The sequence below is a fragment of the Passer domesticus genome, chromosome Z, assembly GCF_036417665.1.
Source record: "Passer domesticus isolate bPasDom1 chromosome Z, bPasDom1.hap1, whole genome shotgun sequence".
In the NCBI taxonomy this organism is placed as follows: Eukaryota; Metazoa; Chordata; class Aves; order Passeriformes; family Passeridae; genus Passer; species Passer domesticus.
This window is the reverse complement of record NC_087512.1, coordinates 9,492,319-9,512,953: the sequence shown is the minus strand read 5'-3', so window position 1 is coordinate 9,512,953 and position 20,635 is coordinate 9,492,319. Positions and strand designations below refer to the sequence as shown.

Genomic DNA, 20,635 nt, shown 5'->3' with positions numbered 1-20,635 from the left:
ATGCAGCACTGAATCCAAACAATAGCTGCCAACTTCTCAAACACTAGGGCCGCCTTAGCTGTGGCATGTGGGATGCTAAAGAGGAGCAAATACTAAATATCACAAGTCCTTTGAGCATATTTCTATGTAAGTCTTGGCTGTTTCTAAATTGTCCTGCAATTTGTTATTCAGGTGGCTAACTTAGGATGTAAAATGTAGGCTAACCCTGGCAAAGCATTAAAAGGAGAGTTTCCTGAAGCTTTAATTGTGAAGATTAGCTTGAAACCAAAGACATGAAAATTGTATGATGACAACATGCTGCTGCTCAGCAGCTAATTCCTTGGGTTCCCTAGGCAGTGCTCGTCTCTGATACTCACCTCACATGCTTCTCTTGGGAAAAAAAGGTGTAGAAATGTTTTAAAGTAGTCTTTCACACTACATCTAGATTCCAGCAGTGTGCAATGCAGTATAGCACATTTTAATTCCACTGCCATGAGTTCATCACTCACGAAAAGCTAAGCAAAATTATGGACTGCAGGCTGAAGTCTGCTGGAAAACCACAGAGGTGGGCAGAAAATGCAAGTCATGTTAGGTTTTATTAGGTAAAGTAAGAATAATTAAATAAATAGGGCCAAGGTCAGGCAAGCACTACCACTGAATGTGTGTAGCCCATCCCAGCAGAGACCTAAATTATAATCTCTGCTGCTATACCGGAGATGGTTCAGAGAAATAAAAGGTTTCAAAAGATATCCAGGACTCACCCCCCCGTTTCACACTATTCATTATGCTTTTAATGCTATCTGCCATTTCATAAACACTGCCTTTCCAAAACATGCCTTTGGGATGTCTGAGAATGCTCCTGAGTCATGATGAAGCTGTTTTGATCCCATAAGATCAATACAGCTCAGAAGGGAAAGAAAAACATTAATTCTAATTCCTAAAATTTATTTAAGGTACTTTTCCCTGTGTATGCATGTGTGTTTATGTGTATATATATTTGCCTTGACCCAAGGGAATCCCTCCAAACAGAGCTCTTGAAAGCTCTGCTACCATGCTTACTGTTTCTGACTAGTAATGTTCACAGACCACATGATGTTGACACATTAAACCCAGAGATGCTGGACAATTTTTGCCCTGTTTTGAGTACTACAGTTCAGAAAAGAGTAAGAAAAGTGAGGGGAAAAGGTACCATAACTCACTGGGGGCAGTGGGTGGAGGAGAGAGTAAAGAAAGGCACTGTGTCCAGGGGCCCAATCTCAATAAATAGTATTGGGCAAGCACTTCTGTTCCATATTACTCCTTCCATATTCCCTCCTTTTGCAGTGAGGGAAATGAAGGGACAGGGTTCACCTGTGGTCACCCTGCAGTGTAGTGACACTACACTGCAGGGTGACCACAGGTGAACCCTGTCCCTTCATTTCCCTCACTGCAAAAGGGAGTAAGTGACCTGAATTTCCCTAAGGGTGTATTCTGACCCACTGGCAAAGAACACCACGTAGCTGCAGTATTTCAGAGCTTTCCAGAGTCGTGCAGTGCTACAGCTACAGCTGCAGATCGAGATGGATCTGGGAATCAGAAGCAGATGAAGCCATAAGCACATGGTAACTTAAACCAGTCTGAAGGTCTGGCTGCACACGTGGCACAAGTAACACACCTGCCACAGGAACAATATTTGGTGCCTGGCTCTCAAGAACACCTTTGAGAACCCAAAAAATAGAACAGTTCAAGATCAGGGCACACCACTATGCTAGTTTCTTACTCTCCCAAGGAAGTTTTTTTTGGATAGAGGAGTCAGGATAATGCTTACTTTTGTGCAAGCTACTGTGTAATGGATAGATGACTATAGAACAAATCTGCCACAGAAATTAAGAACTGTCCTTCCTGAAGGAGGATAGAACCTACAGATGCATTTCCAGTAAGTTCTATTGTCAAAACTCTTGTCTCACCTATTGTTACCCAATTGTCAGGTTCAATCTGCAGCCAAAGGACTATGCAAACTAGGACAAGACCTTGTTTACTCTAGCAAAACAGAGAACCTGGCAGTTTTTGAGTCAAGAAGCGATGTACTACACAGTCACCAAGCAGGAAACCCCCGGAGACAGCAGATAATGCAGGCACCTAACACAACACAATTTATTTCTGGTGATCAGTGGCAGCCCTGTGAAGTGCAGTAAGCACCATTTGAAAAGAAAATGGAAAAAAAACCCAACAAAAAACCCCCCAGCTTCTTAGTGTGTTTGCCACATTTCTTCCCGTTTTATTCTTCAGAGTCTGGGTTTCTCTCCCCTTTCAGTCTTTTGATTCCATAGTACAGGGGAAATACTGGGTTCATTACCCCTTTTTTACCTTACTTACACCTCCTGTGGAAGGTTTTAGAGGGCAGAATGCAGAGAAGAGATTTAGTCTAGGGAAAGTAGCCAATAACCTCAAGAAACACCTTTTTACCCTATTTATTTAATACAGTATCAAGGGACATTTTCAATTTTAAATACAGGGAAACCCTACTTAATGGCTACCACTACAGAAAATAGTAGCAAACTGATTCCTTAAGGGAAATTATAAGCACAGGCATGAAACTTTTATAGGCCACTTCACAAACATTTCATCAACTTCATTTTTTTCCAAAAATGAGTATTTAGCTTCTGTTGCTATTACAGCAGGAAGCATATAATGCTAGTTCTTGATGCAGGACTCAGAAATTAGGATTATTGAAGTGACGTGTGAAAGAATGACAGCAGTTTTCCTTGCCTCATGGGGTAAATCTATTTGTTGAGATTTTTGCCACTTCACAGAATTCTGCCACTGAACACAAGAAAGATTTAGAAAAGCAATACAGGCAAAAACTGAGCTGTCCATCAGCAAAGCTGACTTTTCTCTTGGCGTACAGGTCATAGCACAGATTCTATCACAACACAACCAACGAAAATGCACTTGAAAATAATTTTTCCTAACATCAGCATCAGCAGGCTTTTCTTCATCTTCCTGAATCTTGAAAAGCAATGAAAAAAGAAGAGAAAAAAATATACATATATTACATCAGAACAAAATCAGTGACCTGGAGGAGTAAAACATTATTTCTCTAAAAATTACCATCTCATAACAAATGGACACATCTGAATATCCCTCAAAGCACAAGCAGAAAACTCATTTGCATGTCTGTAATGTATTAGATACTGGACATTTCATGCTAAAGGCACTGTGCCACATTTATATATGACACATAAAATGATTCAGTGCCCACAGTACTGAGACCTCCACCAGCCACGCCTATATGAGCACAATAGCCAATCTTTTCTCTCCTCTTCTATGCTATTCTGTGCTCCAAAATGTTTGCTCCTGCATTTGATGACAGATTTCATTGGGAAGCCTTCAGTCATGGCTATCTCCCCACACTTACAATGCCAGGTGTCACAAGGCTCTTCTCATGACTGAAGTCTTCAAGAACCAATATGATGCAAACAACCCAGCAACAACAGTGAAGGAGGAATGAGGATAACACTCAGACTCTGAGCTCTCTTACCTCTTTACCACCCATGGCTTCAAACATCTTCTCCAGCTGCACCCGCAGTTGTTGGATGTTGTTCATCAGGATGCAAGGCTGAAGGGACAAAAGCAGGTGACTGCTCAGGAAGCCAACACACTGTCACCAGTGGGAGACTTTGCGCCTCAACACCCTTCCCCAGGTACCACCAGATCTGAGAGTTACATAGGAGGCATGGCATGCACAGATTTCAGCACTCAAATATATATAAAAATAATTTAAAGAACAATAAATCACTTTTCTCCAGCTGGAAATGGTATGGTCAGTTCCCAGTTGCAGAATACCCAGATGAACGGACCTCTCTAAGTACCAGATCTACAGAGCAATCGTGCCCACTTTTGTTTTTTTTAAATCACAAAACAAAGTCAGCACGGAAGTTAATTTCAAGGGGACCTGTTCAAACCCTGCATTTCATCTTCAGGACCTGTTTTTATTTTAGGTCCAAGCAAGAATTCAAACTTCAAAGGCATCCAAATGGTGATAAAAAACAACACTGAAAATATCCACACCATCACCATGGTCAGGTGCAAAGTGAGTCTGGTTTCATCAGGACAATTACATGATTCTCTGGGGGAAAAGTGAAGCTCAGCATAACTCACCAGTTTCTCCTTGGAACAGTAGGACTCAAAGCTCTTGGAGAGTATGTCAGCATACTGCATTAGCACTTTCCCAATAGTCTGTGAAGACAAGATGTGAGCACTGTTACTTGTCCTCTACCACTGCAGAACTCCAGGAAGCAGGAAAAAAAAAAAATCATACCCCATTAAGAAAAGATAAACATCTGGATGCTGAGGATATTACCTTTGCAAACCTCCTATTGTAGTGGGCAACAATGACAGGGTCTGGGCACTCCAGCTTCTTAATGATCTCAAAGCTCTGGTTGAGCTGAGTGAACACATCCACCACTGAGCAAGAGAACAGAGCATGCTCAGATGTTTGCTGGAACTGAAAGAGAGCACAAAGAGTCATTGTCAAATGGAAATATACCCACCCATGGGCGTTTCCATCATCTGCCATACTGAAGGCAGAGTAACTTTACCAAAACCTACGTCTTCCTCAGAATTAGACAAAAACTCTTCAAAAAACCTAAAGGAGAGAAATAGCCTTTTTTTGGTTGGATTATAAATTTACTGTCCTTCACTAACTATGATCATGACAAGCACCAGGGAAATGTATGATGATGTGGAGATCCTTAATGCAATGCATGGTTTGTCTGCCAGTTAATGAGGAAAGAAGGAGAGAATAAAGAGGTATTTTAATTTTTTTTTTTAGATTTAGCTATTAAACAGAATGTTGCATGAGTGTCACAGACTACAGTGCCAACAGTCACTGAATAACAGGAAAGCTCTTCTCTCCATTGGCAATACTCAGCAAATTAAGAGTAAGATTGGTCTGTCAGTGGATTAAGGTCACATTCTCACTGCATGACTAAGTACATGCTAAGTGCCTCAATTTTCAATTTCAATTACTTCTCCCTAACAGAGAGAGCTGAGAGAGCACCAAACCACTGGCTGACAGATTAACAGCAGCAGAACAGACAAAAATGAATGATATGCACCTTGCTATTAAAAAGTTCTCTGTGACCTGTAAAGTACTAAAATAAATGAGTTTCTCAGTTGTTTAGCAAGCAAAAAGCACTACATCCTCCATTTATAAGACAGCTGAATTTACTTGCTTTTATTTGGTTCTGTGCACTGTTATGATGTAGCAACAAATAGTAACCTACATACCCCATCTTTTTTATCTCTCTCCAGAGCACCGTGCAGGAAATCTAAGGAAACATCTTCATTTTCATCCAGCCACTGCATCACAAACTGCTCAAACCACCTGCAGGGGAGCAAACACAGCAAGTTACAGCAGGATGGGGAGCACTCCAACCCCAGCAAGGCTTGTGAAAGCTGTCAGATGTCTGAATGCTGCTGTCCGTGCGTGCAGTCCACGTTCCCAAATATACTTGCACTTCTACACAATCTAACAGGGCCTGTAGCATCACTTGGGCTGGTTCTGAGCTGCTTTTGTCCTTCTTCCTGTCTTTTCTCTTAATACCTTCCCCTTTACCCCTCTTGAGAGCCACCTTTCACTTTGCTTCACCTCAAAGCACTTTGTCATGATTTTCCATTCCATCCACATGCCAGAGAGCACAAGTAAGACCTCCAGACCCACAGGCACCTGTCCTGCTGCTCTCTTGGGTGTACCAAACAGGCAGTGTGAAAATAGGCAACCTGAGAAGCAGCTTCAGTGATGGGATCTGACAGCTGGTCTCTCTGTCCTCTGCTCCAAGGGACACACACAGTACTTTTAAAAGGGTGTGTGTGTGTTTTTGTTGCCTGTGTTTAAGCAGTAACATAGCACTTACAGCCTTATTTAAATGTCTGTCTAGAGTTTGTTGCAGGCAAGTGCCAACACAGCACAGCTGAAGCAAATCTTAATTTCAAATATTACTAAACACCATTCACAAACAAGAGAAAAAAGTGTCCACGTGTAGTTCAGTCCAAACAAAAGATTATTATATGAGCTCTAGAGAATGCAGCCTTCTCTACACAGGCAGCTGTGTTCATGGAGATTGTGCTAATTGTGGGCTGAATTTGCAAAGAACATGAAAGCATGTGCCAGACATAAGAGGGAGATCAAGAGCAAATTCACAGGCAGAGCATGTTAGATAGCCTTAAAATACTTTGAAATATAAAGCACATCAATGCTAATATTGGAAATTGTAACTGACATAGTGTTAAAATGCCAACAGCAACCTGTCTATGTAGCCCTATGTATTATAGACAGCAACAGTGGAACACTGTCACAGACATATGGACTTCCTGTATTCTGGAAGAATTCCTTTTGAATGGCACTTCAGGCTCCTAAAAGTCAGCATATGTTGAAGTCTGCTGCAAATTTCTCAAGCTTTCAACGTTTTCTTTTAAACTGCAATAGTGTATTTTAAACAGCTTAAGCCTTAGGAAGGAGCTCAGGCGCTTCACAAGGAAGCGACTATACATCTTCCACCTGTTTCACAGTTCCAAGGCTGCGAGCTGCTGACTGTTTCACATGTCACAGGTCAACGTGCAGGGAAGATTACTTGTTTGTGCCAGAAGCCACAGTTTTCACTCTGAGAAGGAGAGCAACTTCCTAATTATCATTCATCCTTAGTTATTGCACCACATTAACAAGAAAGGGCCATTTGCTGTTGAGAACACTGCCCATTTTTATGGATACCATATGTTGCTACACAAAATCAAGTGCCTAGGTATACCTAACTATCTTGCCAAATAGTCTAAGCAAAGGTGGCAGAGAAAATGGTACAGGTGGATGGGAGTGGCGTATTTGCTCCCCCTCTCATAAAAGAAAGCATTTACCTTCAGGAAGAGGTTTATCATGAATGTTGAATGAACCACTTAGATCAGGAAATTCTGTAAGTACATCTGCAAAGCCAGCCTCAATTTTGTCCTTTGGCTGACACAAAAACCTAAGAGATGCAAATAATTTACAAATACTTCCAGTCCATGTGTACATTCAGGGCCAAACTATGCTTTGAGCTGTAACACAAACCTAGAACTATCTTAGGCCAAATACCTCTTATAATATTTTACTATCAGCTTGGGCTGCTGAGCAAGTCAGGAGGACTCCAAGGACTACAAAGGCAACATATCCAGAACAATATACGAAATTATCTAGCACAGAAATGAATAAAAATAATCTGATTTCATGCAGAAATAGCTTCAAAATGTTGTTATATGGCAAATATCTTCTCCTTCATCTGCTTCAACTATTGGTCAGGAAGCAAACACTGTAATGACTCACACAGCAGCAGCAGCTCACGGTGCTGCTTCAGAGACATTCTGTGCTCACAGGGGTCAGCACAGCCTGGCTCCAGATGGCACAGCCAAACTCTCCAAACAAGGTCTGCACAGAATACACTTCAGTCCTGCCTGCTGGGAAAGGCAGTGGCACTTCAGGACTAAATGTAAGGTCACCTCTCTTGGCTGCACAACAGCGAGGTAACACAAAAGGCTACCATTTCAGCTTGGCCATGAGCCTGGCTCCCTCAGGGTCACACTCTGCAGGTGAATTAATATTGCTCATTTGCTGTGGGTATCTAAGGAATAATCTCTGTGCCTTGGCAAAAGCTGAGGCAAGAAGGCGGGCAGGATTCCAATGAGTAAAATAATCAATACTGTGTTTGATAAAGAGAGCCAGAATAAGTCAACAGGATCTCGAAGGAAGGAATATCTTCCCCCACCAGAGAGGAGGCAGTCTCCAGCAGAGCTACACTGCTATCTGCACACTAAGATCAGTATTTAAACAAAGCATAGAACATGTATTTACACACCTAAAAAGCTGGGGTTTTCAGGAACTGACACTTCACAGCTTTTAGCCAGCAGAGAAGAAGTTTTGAAGATACACTCCTAGTTACATAGCTACTTCCATTTCAGAAAATGCTTCTGAGTTTCAGAAAATAAAGGGAGTATAAAAACTTCAACTTCAATACTTTGGACCCTGCACTTTGTTCAGTCATATCTCAAGGCTATAAGGAACATAGTTTCACAGAGTTTATAAACTGGAAAAGTAAATTTGTGGATAGCCTTTAATCTGACAAGTAGACAGACAGTGATGCCTTGTAAAGGCTGATGTAGAGCAGAGGCTAGACAGAATTAAAGAATAAAGTAGGTATTTATTAAAAGGCCACAATGGATACAACTTGGGTAGTACAAGAGCCCAGCTACACCCACGATGAACCCAAAATGGTCACAACATGGACGACCAGTCACAAGGTCTCTCACTTTTATAAGTTCTAGTCCATTAGGATATTGGAGTTAATTGTCCAATTATAGCTTTAGGTTATGAAGTCTCATCCTTCCTGTTTTTCTCTCTTCATTCTGCCATTGTTTGTGCTCTTGGGCCTGAGATTTGGATCATTTGTCCTTGGTCCCCAGCTAGAGAAGGAATTGTTTTGTCTCCCTACTCTGTGAAGAGAGTTACTATCCCCTAATATGAAGCTCAGAACTACACACTAAAGCAGTACAGAATCTGAAAAATATAAAAGCTAAAACCTGAGGCATCAACAGCCCAACCATTGTCTGGAGAGTAACAATTTAGTTTCATCTATGGAGTTTACTAATGTGCAAACCTGATGTGTGGATTCCTTTGTTTAACGAAGTTCTGAGGCTAAAAACACTTGTGATGAAACAAATCAAAGGACAATTCATATCAAGGGGATACTTTGTGACAGGTGAAAGTTACAGTTGAGATAAGCATCACCTATGTCTGACCATGTGGCTATTGTACTGAAAATAGGAGGGTGAAGTAACAAAGCCAATGGCTGCAAATGCACACGAGCACTGAAGCTCTACCACAAAGGCCAGCAGAGCAGAACAGAATGCAGAACAAAACCGAGCATCATTATCCTGATTATACAGGAGAAAATGAGAGATTAAGAATATCTGATGGCTTGCATGAGACTGCCCTGACTCAGAGGCACAGCAAAGAGAAAGGGGCTTCTGAGACTGTCACTCTAGCACCCTGCTCAGTGAGCAGCTTATGTCTCTTGCTGACCTGATTTCTTAATCAGGCCCACAGCCCACACCGAGCAATTATGCCCAACTGCCTCAAGTCTGATTAACATGCAGCTAGCACCAGGCTTGAGGGACTGTATGCACAACAGCACGGCAAGAGAATTCAAAGTGCCAAACTGGAAACACAGTCCAGGAAAAATGTGTTTGTTAAGAGGGGAAAAGTGCTGCATTTAGACAGCACAGAACAGTCATGTACAGGGTGGGAACAGCAGTGTGGTGGGACATAATGCTAAGGGTGTCTGCAGACCAGCCAGTGGCCCACTGGGAGCATCACTAGTCAGCAATATCTCTGAATAAAAGAAAATAAAAAAGATTGCTTTCAACTCAGTACGTGGCACATGAAAGCAGCAGCACTGCCTGCAAGGCAATGCATGGCAAGGTCTAGATAAAGCATCAATATTTAAGGCCAAATGTTATGACAAATTGTCTTGAAAGAGGTGAGTAAACCCCACTTAGAAGTAAAGTTAGGAACAAACAAGAACCAGCAGAATACCATAAAGAAGCACGAGCAAAGCGTTTTCCTCTTGTAAAGCAGGAACAATTTATTCTCTACGTACAGCCTATATATAGGCTATAACAAGCACAAACTGAAGGAAGAAGATTTCGAGGGGGTGAAAAGGAGAGCGTATGTTAAATCCCCAAAACCCAGTGAAGGAGTAATAGTGAAGCACAGGATAAAAGGAGTTGTGAAGCAAACATCACTGAAAGCTTCTGAAAACCAGTTAAAGCACCGCTAAGACCCAGGATACCTGCTGCTGCTTGAGGCAGGTGTGGGACCCTAGCTACACCATTTTCTTCGGGTTGCTCAGACAACCTTTTAGTCTCATACACCTTCTTACAACCTCCTTACAACTTCTCCAGGTCTGAAATCTATTGTTGCTCTTTGAAAGTTAGAAGTTGCAAAGAATTGCTTAAAGCTCAAGAGCAACAGCTTATCTGATGCTTCCAACTAAGTCACCAAGTCTTACTAAGAAAAACATTATCTTTACTTACAAATCCTGGTGTGTGTGTGTACATATGACATCCACATACAGTATATATACATAAAGCATATCTGTAGATACAGATCTTCTATGCAAGAACTGCCCACACTGAAGGCACAGAGTAGCTTTAAGTGTGTCCATGCCATTGCTAAACTTTGGAAATGTTGGGAAATATTGCACAATAATGGACTGAGCTGGGTGAGGCACAGTGGCACAGAACACCACAGGGGAAAAACTTGCATACAAACACAGAAAACTGAGAGGTAAGAAATTATGTATCTTGAAGGCAGCCACACGAGATCCAAATGGCCACCCTACCGCCAAGGTAACAAAAGGAAGTAGATAGCAGGGATTTACTACAGGAGACTTGAAACACTCACGCTGGATATTCAGGCACTTTTCCCTTGAAGGCAGGCAGATCACGAACATATTCATTGTACAGCCACTTCACTTTGAAGTGTAAATTCATATAGTCCGCACTTTTACACAGTCTGTGTTTCTCATGCTCTGTAAGGAAGGGGAAAAAAAAAGCATTTAGGTTTTGAATTCACCACTGTAACCACATCAGGCATGGGAAGGACTTATGAAGAATGTCTGCAGAATACAAGGGTGTTGAGGATGAAGCATCTATAGAGCAGCAAAATCCTCACAACACAATTCCAGCAGCAGGCAGGAGCTCTTGGAGGTTGGGACTATTGGGGTTCTAGAGTTTTTTTCTGCAGCTCTAATCAATACTTGCATTTGTTGAACATTTTTTTGTTGCCACATCAATATAAACAGAGCAATGTCTCATGGCCTTTTCATTTAACATATCACAGCTGAGATTCCATCTTTGCAGGGGAAAAATCAAGGCGAGCAAATCTGTTCATTCTTGGATGTAAACAAAGGCAATAGCAATGTGTTACATTACATCCCCTATGAGACAACAGTAGAAAGCACCAAGAGTTTGACAGCGTGACTCAAACAAGATCAAATGGACTACACAGGAAATGGAGCCTTCCATGCTCCCACTTGGAAAAATTAGTATTTCTCTTCCAGAAAGCAGGGACTGCTGCTGAGCTTCTTCCTCCTGCCAGGTTTCCTTATATTTTTGTACCCAGGCAATGCTGGGAAAATGCAGTTTCTCCCTGTATAATGCCTGTACCTCCACAACACAACCCCTCCCACACACCTACACCACAAAGCACTGGCCATAGTCAGACCTAAGTTTCTGCACAGATCATCTCCGCAGACCACTGCTCCCCTTCCTTATCAGGAGAAATGTATGGTCCACGTCTTCACTCCTAAGGCTCTTCACAGCCTACGTCCACACTACCATCTTTCAGTAATTGACTCCCACCTCTGATCAGCCCACAATTATGTATTTAAAATACTTGCTAAATTCTCCCAAAATCAGCTCAATGCTTTCTCCCAAGCCACCCCTCATGTGCTTACATAGGCAGATCCTTCTATTGCACTGCTTTTCTTCAAACTCTTACTGAAGAGATTAAAATTAATTCCTTTTTCATGATATGAGGACTCAGCAGCTGGCTTTTGCCTATACTGTGACCCTGCATCATCAGGTGATCAATTCTGCACTGCTGCTCCCCTGTGCCTCCTGTCTGTATCCATCTCTTTCTTCTGCCAAGTTTCAGCAGGAATACGTTTTGTGCCAAGCTTCTTTGTTCACTCTAGCACCACATAAGCTGCTAGTCCCCGACTACAATGTGAGACATTATACTAAAACATACATGATTTTGGCTTAGCCTCAGGTTTTTACCCCAGTATTTCACTTTAGACTCTTCTTTTGACCTTTAAAATGGAAGCATCACCACTGATGTAACTTTCTAATCATCCAATCATCACTGCTTATGTGCAGACAGGTTTCAGCTATGTTAAAAAGTGAGTACTTTTCTCAACTGTGAATGGCTTATTAACTAATAGCCATGCCTATCTTACATTATCTATTTTCATGTAAATGTGAATTCTTGCAACTAATTTAACACATTGAGAAACTTCCACATCTTTCATGAACCTTCATCAATATGCACAAGAATGAAGTCCAAATCAAGTGTGAATTACCAACTGAAAACACAAAATCCACAGAAATGTTCATGCCAAATTTTTCCACAAACCTTTGTCAACTGTCAAGCAGTTGAATGTTCCAGTGGTTTGTTTGCAAGCTTTTAATTTTAAGAGTGTAATACACATTTCCTCCTATCTCACATCACAGACTCACACAGATACAATCTCAAAAAAAAAAAGGAAAAATAATAAAAAAGAGAAACCCAATCTTTGTTTTAAAGAGATTAAAATGCCCAATATCTGAGAAACATAATCCTCAGGAGTGATGGTTCAATGGACAAATTACATGTAGTACGGTCCATTTCACTCCACAGGGAACTGTGTAAAGTCCATTCCTGTTTTACATTAATAACCTCATATCTTTCTTGAGCACTAAGAAAGCAGGAGTATACTCAGCATCTGAACTGCTGACCCTCTGCTATACTTCAAGCAACGGTAGAAGAAAATGAGAACTCCCTCTGCAGATCTAAAACTGGAAACAAACAGAGCAATAACTGTGCCTGCTCTGCTCCCTGTGAGTGAGGAAACCAATGGACAATTATAACTTCATTAACTCGGATGTGTGCTGCTGCCAGCTGCTGCTCCCACACGTGGAAAGTGCTGTTCCTGCCGAGAAAAGGTCTGACTTGGATGTAAAAACGACTTAAATCAGATTTAGTTCCTCAAAATTAAACAATGAAATAAAAGCAAGCAATTCAAGCTTTTTCCTGTTTTCTAGGACATCTGAAATACTTCTAAGTTGCAGAAGAAGATGCGAAGCAGCCACAAGCATAAACCCAAGTACAGCTACTAGGACTACCTGGCCACCTAAGCACTAAAGGAGACACTTGACACTAAGGGGTAAATTACAGGAAACTAAAAGAAAGGAGAGGTCTTACCGCCATAAAAGAGAACTTTACGTATTCGAAAGACAGGAGGGGCTTGTGATAGAGGGAAGACAAGAATGAACAGCTCAAACATTCTGGAGGACAAAGAAAGCCAACAAAGACCCAACCCCCCCATCCCCAGCTGGCATCATCTCCCCTTCCCCCTTCAATGGACCACACACAGTTTTGATCAGTTGCTTCCTTTGTAAGTGGAAATGTTTAAGAGCACCTGAAGGTGACATCAAAACACATCAGTCAGAGGCATACACTGAAAACCCATTTTAAAAGAAGTAAAGTGAAGATCCTGGCAGCCATCAGTCTTAGAACATTTCTATTCTGCTTTATAACCTGCTAGCTTTAAAAGAGCTTAGCAGCAGCAGCAGAACAGGACACAGATACCGTGCAGCAATGGCTGTGTTTTACCCTGAAAAGACCACAGAGTTCTGTAAGTCTTCCACAATTCCTTAGCAGTTTTCAGCTGCAAACGGCCTTCTTCAGAGAAAAGCTTCTGGAGTAACCAAGGCCATAATATTAAGGCGTTAATAGAGAACTGCTGCCTAGCAGCACACTTTCTAGTATTATGTCCAGTTCTCCTTTCCAGGTAGAGAACAAGACTTCCACCTACACACTCCTCAATCACAGATTTTTTTTTCTTGATTGTTAGCCTATTTTTCATGTCTTAACTTCCAGCAAATAATGCCAAATTTCTGTAAAGAAACTCTAATAGGTACCAGGGCTGTTGAAGTGTCAACACTTTCGATAGCTGGCATCTGTGTGTGCCTCTGATCCCCTTCTCCTTATTAGAAGTGAGAAAGTGGCAGAATGATTTATTTCAATCCTACCTGCCAAGTCTACTCAGTCTCTTTTCCTATCAGAGATATTTCCAATTTGCAGCTCTCCTAATACTGATGTGTTCAAACTAAGATGAAATGTTGCTGACAAGGATGACGTTGATTTTCTATTACTGTGTTTTAAGGTGTTCTTAGCAAAGGAAAAGAAGAAGCCTCTTTGCTCGGGGTGTTTGTGATTTCTGGGTGACAGAGGTTTCAGGGGGTCAACGAGAAAACTTAGTGTGCTAACAGAGGCTATCCAGCTGCTTGAGCACGGGGCAGTGTCCCAGGGGTGAAGCCAACTGTATAGCTTGGAAAATCACCTCTACCCTATAGTGACTCCATGATAACATAAGCCTGCCAACCAAGTCTGCAACATGTGTATCTAACCTGTTTTACTCTTGGGCTGATGGGGAACAAGGGACAGTTCTCAAAGACTCAGCAAACAGGGAAATGCTGGGTCTGCTGTGCCTGGTGCCTTGAGTAATCACTGCTTTGCAGGAGGGAGAAAACAAGCGGGGTAGATTCTGGAGATTCTGCTGTGTCTCAGACACTGAGTCTCCTTTGGACAGCCAAAGGAATAATACCCAGCAGTCAAGCACAGTGCTGCTTTGGCTACTGCTACCAGCTGCTGATTTATACAGAGAATATGTGTTTCATTTTTATGATTTACCATTGTCCATAATGGCAATCTAACTCTTCACAAGGTGTCCAAAGCATCCACAGGCTGGCACGAATTCGGGTCTGAATCCTTCAACATTCTAGGTATAAATTAGGATTTATGCATTGTCCTGAACAGGCTGCACAGTGCATATAGGGATAAGCTCCAGCTGGGAGAGGCATGATGGGGAGAAGCAAAACTCAGGCAGCCAGGCACTGCTTTCCAGCTCAGAGAAGCCATCTCCCACTTGAACCTTCCAAGTCTCTTCCACACTGCCTACTGGAGAGCAGTGTGGAAGCATCAGGCTGGAAGGAGGGAGGGGGCAGTTTCACACAGCCAGGTCTAAACTCCTTCTCCTCCAAAGTCTCCTTACAGCACGTGCCCTCCATTTCTACAGCAGCAGTATGGTCTTTCAAGTCTTCATTGCACGTCTGTTTACTGCTGGCATAAAAACTACAGAACTCTAGAGGTAGTGTTACATACTACATCCAAAGAGCTAAAACTACAGGTAACAAGTAAAAGTCTTTGTCTATTCACAGCTACAAGCTCCATCACGGAGCACAAACTTACCACTTGGTGAGGTGAATGAGCTCATGTTATCCAGAACTTAGGAACAGAACATAAGGGAAAACACCATGAAGAAAATTAGGGGCAAATTTTATACTCTGTGCTTATGTGCACATATCTCTAAAAAACAGATTAGCTTTGTTGCAGAGCTCCTGCTCTCAGAGCAGAAAAGAAATGTAACCAGGGATTATGCCACGAACTGCAAAAAGGAATATGAAACTCCTGGTGCAGGTTAACTGGTAGAAAAACCAGCAACTGAACCTGAGAAATGACAGAGCCAAGAGCTGAGGCTGGCAAATCTAATTATCATCCTACACATCATTTAATCAGTTTCCTTTAATCCCTTTTTCCCTAGTTTAAAAAAATGCAGAGAGCTAATGCAATCATCTCTAGTTAAAATATATGTAGTAAGGCCCTTAATTGAATTATTGTAGAGCTTGTTCTAAAGGTTATCTTCACAAGTTTCTGGAGAGCAAAGCAGTGTGAGGAATCACACTTGCCTCAAATAGAATTCTGCAGCCTAAGCATTTCTTGAATATATATTTGGAAAAGACACATCCTAACACAGACTCTATCACTGTTCAACCCTCCTGCAGAACTTGAACAGTTAGACTACAAATAAATTACCATGCAGTTTTTAGATTTTTGTTAAAAATGCAAAATTCCTGTCCACCAGCAGCATTGGTATCAGCTTTTGTAACCAATATTCTGAAGAGGGATGTGCTTTTCAGCAAGTATTTACTATGCACTGAGGAACTCATGGGTAATACTAATACTTGTCTTAAGAAGCTCACAAGTGACCAGAAGGATATCAGGAAAAGGTAAAATAAGCCCAGAGTCATCAGTGGGGACATGGTATGAGACATGAACAGAGAAAACCTGGGAGACCAAGCTAATCTGGGCACTGGCAACCAAATAAAGAAAAAAAAATTCATGTCCCCTTCAACAGTCATACAGCTGCACTTTGGATACAGCAGAGAAAGGGTGAGCAACCTTTAGGAAGGTGAGCAACAAGATCTGGAGACATGCAATTGCAATTCTCACCACTGCAGATAGGTGCTTTTAACATGCAAGAGAGCAAACAGCGTTATAAATTCCTGAAGGAGAGCACACAGGAGCAGAAAGAACCATGGAGTGGCTGGAGTTGGACAGAACTGTAAAGATCATGTCATTTCAATCCCTCTGCCATAGGCAGGGACACTTTTCACTAGATCAGACTGATCCAAGCCCTGGCCAGCCTGGCCATGAACACGGCCAGGGATGGGGCAAAACCAGCTTCTCTTGGCAACCTGTGCCAGTGCCTCACCACGCTCCACAGGGAAGAATTTTCTCCTAATGCCTAATTTCAATCTATTCTTTCAGTTGGAAGCCATTCCCCCTTGCCCTGTGACAATAACTCTTCTAAAAAGCCCCTCTCCATTGTTCTTGTAGGCTCCCTTCAGGTACCCCAGGTAGGCCACCCCAAAGGCTGAACAAATGCAATTCTCTCAGTCTTTCTTCATAGAAGAGGTGCTCCTTTCCTCCTAGACAAATAAGGACAAAATTGAAAAGGGAGCTAAAAGGGTTTGCAGGAGCAAACGGTTTCTAGGGAAAGAGAACATGAAATTATCACAATTGCCTTATCTCTAACACATGAGCAAGCAGCGACAGTCACTACAGAAGAGACTCTTCAACATAGTTAGTAGGTCACAGTCCTTCTTCCCAGCGTCTGTTCTTACATGAGCCTGACCTCACAAGACAAAGGCACTGTGGGGTACAAGCATATATAAAACGTTTCTAACACAGAATTGAGAACATTTCATCCAGCCCTGCAGCATGTCAGATTCAAGCCTTCACCTGGCAAAGACTGTTCCCCCACAGCAGAGTCTCTACATCTGTTGCACTGACAGAGATTAATAAAATAAATGGAGTCAATCTTTTTCACCTACAGAGCAACCCCACAGACTGTTTCCAAAGAACAAAATGCACGCAGCTGTCTTACTGGCAGCATTTTTGTCCTAGCAATCTGAAGAGTCTAATTGGCTGTCACTCCTGTAAGTGAGTTCAGATCAAAGTGGGGACAAGTGGATTGAGCAAAATTTTGTGAGTGGCCAAAAGCAGAAGCTTGACTTTGGTTTGGAGTATAAATACAGCTAGCATGCCGCAGACAGCACTTGCACTTATGTTTTATCACAGTCTCACCTTACAAATGATCATAAAGCCCAACCCTGCAGAGACAGTGGGAGCTGGATGCTCTCTGAAACTTGTGAAAAGTTGGTAAGATTGTGAAAATCAATGTATAGAAGTAAAATCAAGTTCAGAAACCAAGCATCAGAAGAGTACTGCAAGAAGAATTCCTTTTAGGAATTTGCTGGGTTTTCATGCCTAATTCATTTTCAGAAACAGTAAAATTTCCTCCTTCCTAGGAGATGGAATTATGCAAAGACTAACTGGAAATGGAGATGTCTGCAGCAGGAATTATTGTAACAGTATCTTTCTGCTAATGGCTTAGACAACCTGTATTGTATTAACCAGGGAACTAGAGCCATGGCACAACCCAGAGTCCACCAACTTCTCCAACCCTTTCTACCACAGCACAATGGAAGATGAAGCTGCTGCTGGCTGCTGATCCAAGCCATTGCAAGTTCTAGGCCAAAGGGAACTTCTGATTTCAAACCAGCTGGGATGTCAATGAACAGCTTGCAACACAGCCTGACATGGAGGTCTACAGCTCATACAGATCTCAGCCTCAGTTCTCACCCATAACCAGCTGTGCATGAACAAACAAACACTAAAAATCCCAGCTCCAATCAGTGATGCTACGCACGAGCTTAAGCCTCAATTTCATCAAACGATGGAGAACAAGAGACCAGCAACAAGTCAGCTAACAACAGTGAGACATTCTCTTACCTTCCATGGCATACTTCATATCCTGGGCAAAAAGACTCCACATCACCTCTGCGCTGATCTTCCCAACTGCAAGCTCCTGAGGAAACCTGAGGGGACATTTGGAAAAGGCTTTGACATACGTCAAAGCAAAGGGCACTTCTTTATTTAGCTCTGAGCTATGCTACAAGCTGAAAATCTCAACCTTACAGATGCTTCCTTCACCCTAAAGGACCATTTGAAAATAAGAGATCATGGACTAGACTCTGTGGCACAGATTAAGCAAACAAAAAAATTAGTTTAACTCAAAAAGACAGGTCCTGCATGTCTTTCCTAGAAGAGGTGCACCCAGTCATTCTGGGAATGTGATCTTTATGCCCTTGCACTTTTTTCCCCTTCCCTGTTAATTTTTTTCTTTCTCCTTTTTGAGGGTTACTAGGCTGACAGATCATGTTAGATCAATTATGATTAGGGCACAATCCAGGTCTTTGTGTGTAATACCTTGTAGGATCTCTATCTCTCTCTGCCTTGTGGGATTGTAACAGGGGTATCCACCAGTCAAACAGACCCATTTCCAATGGGTCCCTTCCAATGCTATGCAAACTCCACCCAGTGCAATCTCCCAGTGCTGCACTGGACACTATGTTCCTAAGCCACAGTGTAAGGCACCACAGCACTACTGTGTACCTTGATGTGCACCCCAGAACTGCTCAACATCAGAAAAAACCAAAAGAACTCTCACCCCAGTTTCAGGTGCCTCCCTGAGTTCAGGATTGTAATAATCAGGGTGTTTGTGCTCGAACGCCATCGTAACTGAACCTTTTGAAACTCTTCCATCCCAATCAAAAAGTTATTTATATAGACAGAGACAGATAAGACAGAAAGACAGACAGACAAGATAAGTACTTCTATAAATGCACAAGTGACAGAAGAGATAGAAAGCAGTTTAACAAATGAAGCAGAGCAGACACAGACTAGCATTAGCCAAACATGACACGGAAGATTCTTACTGATTCAGGACTGGGGTATAAGAATTCTTGTCCTCTTCTATGATGGAAACTATCAAAGTGATGAGCTTGGGCCAGAAATCAAGGTTTCTGATGCTGGGGCCCTGCTCCTCGGCAGGAAGGTCCTGAGTTTTGTTCTGAGAAGGAAGACATTGGAAAACCAGCATAAAAGGTAAGGGAAAAGAAAAAGCCGGCAAATGCAGATCACCATGCAAATTCCAAGCACACCAGTGGACCCTTTCTTCCAAAGAGCTTAAAATTATTAATGACTGCTGGCAACTTGTCTGATCTAACGCAACACACAGTAACACACCAAAACATGCTGCTAACTGGTGGTCTCAAACCCAACTAATCCTGTTTTGTCATCTACCATGCCAGGAGCAGGCTAGGCTCCAGGAGACATGCTGAGACATCCTTTGCCCTAAGCCTATTCCAAATACTTGCTCTTTAGGCACCTGGTTGGTGACTGTATCCCTGTTGACATGCTGTGTGTGCATTACTACAGAGAGGCCAGTGGAGCTGTCATGCATTTGAGAACAGTTTGTGTCTAGAGGCACCTCCTAAACCCTGTGCAGGATACTGGGTGCCTGAAATTGAGGCAAAATCTCAGTCCTTGAGGTTTACATATGCTAATGACAGTTTCCTTGATCAGCCTACATTTGCTGTAATTGGCTTTCGCTCGCTCAAAGCTATATGAAACCTTCCCTTCACAAATAACTGCTGAGGCTGGCAAAACACATCATAATTAGTTAGTGTAAAACAATTATCATCTTCCCCTTACTAATTAGTGCTCATTAATTGATTACAAATTTTGTGCATTCAGAAGATAACAAGTCACACGACTTTGTGCTGGCTTTTTGTATCAATTAGTATTTTTGTTATTATCTTAAGAAAAACAGAAAAAATTCAATTTCTGCCTGCTTATCAGCTACTCACAGGATCTGTCTGGTACTCCCGACTGTACAGCTCATGACAGTTGTTGAAAATGTACTCATAGGTGGAATTGAGGCAAGCTTTTACACAGTCCTTCACCACCTGGCTAGCTCGGGGTGGACTCTGCAGCTCTTGGACCTGGCAAGGGAACAACAAAGAGAGTCAAACAAAGCACAGTTCATAAGTCAAACAGGGAAAAGACACATCACTGTTTTGGAAACCACTCAAGGCTTGGTGGATCTGCTTTCAGCAACTTGCGACCTGAAACCACAAATGGGTCACTCTCCACAGGCATAAAAAAGCAGTGACAACACTTATCTCCCCACAGGACCATTTGAAGCATAAAAGAGATTCTGATGTGCCAAGGAAGATTCCCCAGAACAGACAGATCATGTGGCTTGATATGTGTATAGCCTGAGCCAAACACACAATTTCTGCTGAATTTATAGGACTTTATTACAAAGCCTGCAGGCAATCTTCCCCAGCATTGGAAGCATGCAGAGCAGTTTACATCTGATCTGCAAAGTCTTGCCAAAGACCACTTGTCTGCCTTTAAATACAAAAAACTTTCATTAAGAACATCTTTCATCAGAGGCTTTATTGAATTTTAAAGCAACCAGAATCATTAGGGACATGCCAACTGATACGCCTTCTCTCCTCTTGCAACAGCAGCTGTTTTCATTATTTCATTGTTACACTATTTTAGGAAAATGCTGCAGAGGTACTTTAAACTAAATGGACAGGCAATCATCACCCTGCAAATACAACTATA

The 20,635-nt window shown here is 42.1% G+C and overlaps 1 protein-coding gene across 8 annotated transcripts in view; it reads right to left on the bottom strand.

The window, feature by feature from the left end:
- UNC13B (unc-13 homolog B) overlaps positions 1–20,635 on the bottom strand; it is a 207,347-nt gene that overhangs the window by 30,806 nt on the left and 155,906 nt on the right. For all 8 annotated transcript variants that reach the window (XM_064405327.1, XM_064405329.1, XM_064405328.1 and 5 more), the window contains 8 exons: positions 19,867–20,001; positions 18,934–19,067; positions 17,948–18,033; positions 10,451–10,577; positions 5,251–5,347; positions 4,322–4,465; positions 4,120–4,197; positions 3,500–3,577 (listed from right to left, as the gene is read on the bottom strand). In XM_064405327.1, coding sequence (XP_064261397.1) covers positions 3,500–3,577; positions 4,120–4,197; positions 4,322–4,465; positions 5,251–5,347; positions 10,451–10,577; positions 17,948–18,033; positions 18,934–19,067; positions 19,867–20,001 — 879 coding nt within the window. The remainder of the gene's footprint in view (positions 1–3,499; positions 3,578–4,119; positions 4,198–4,321; positions 4,466–5,250; positions 5,348–10,450; positions 10,578–17,947; positions 18,034–18,933; positions 19,068–19,866; positions 20,002–20,635) is intronic.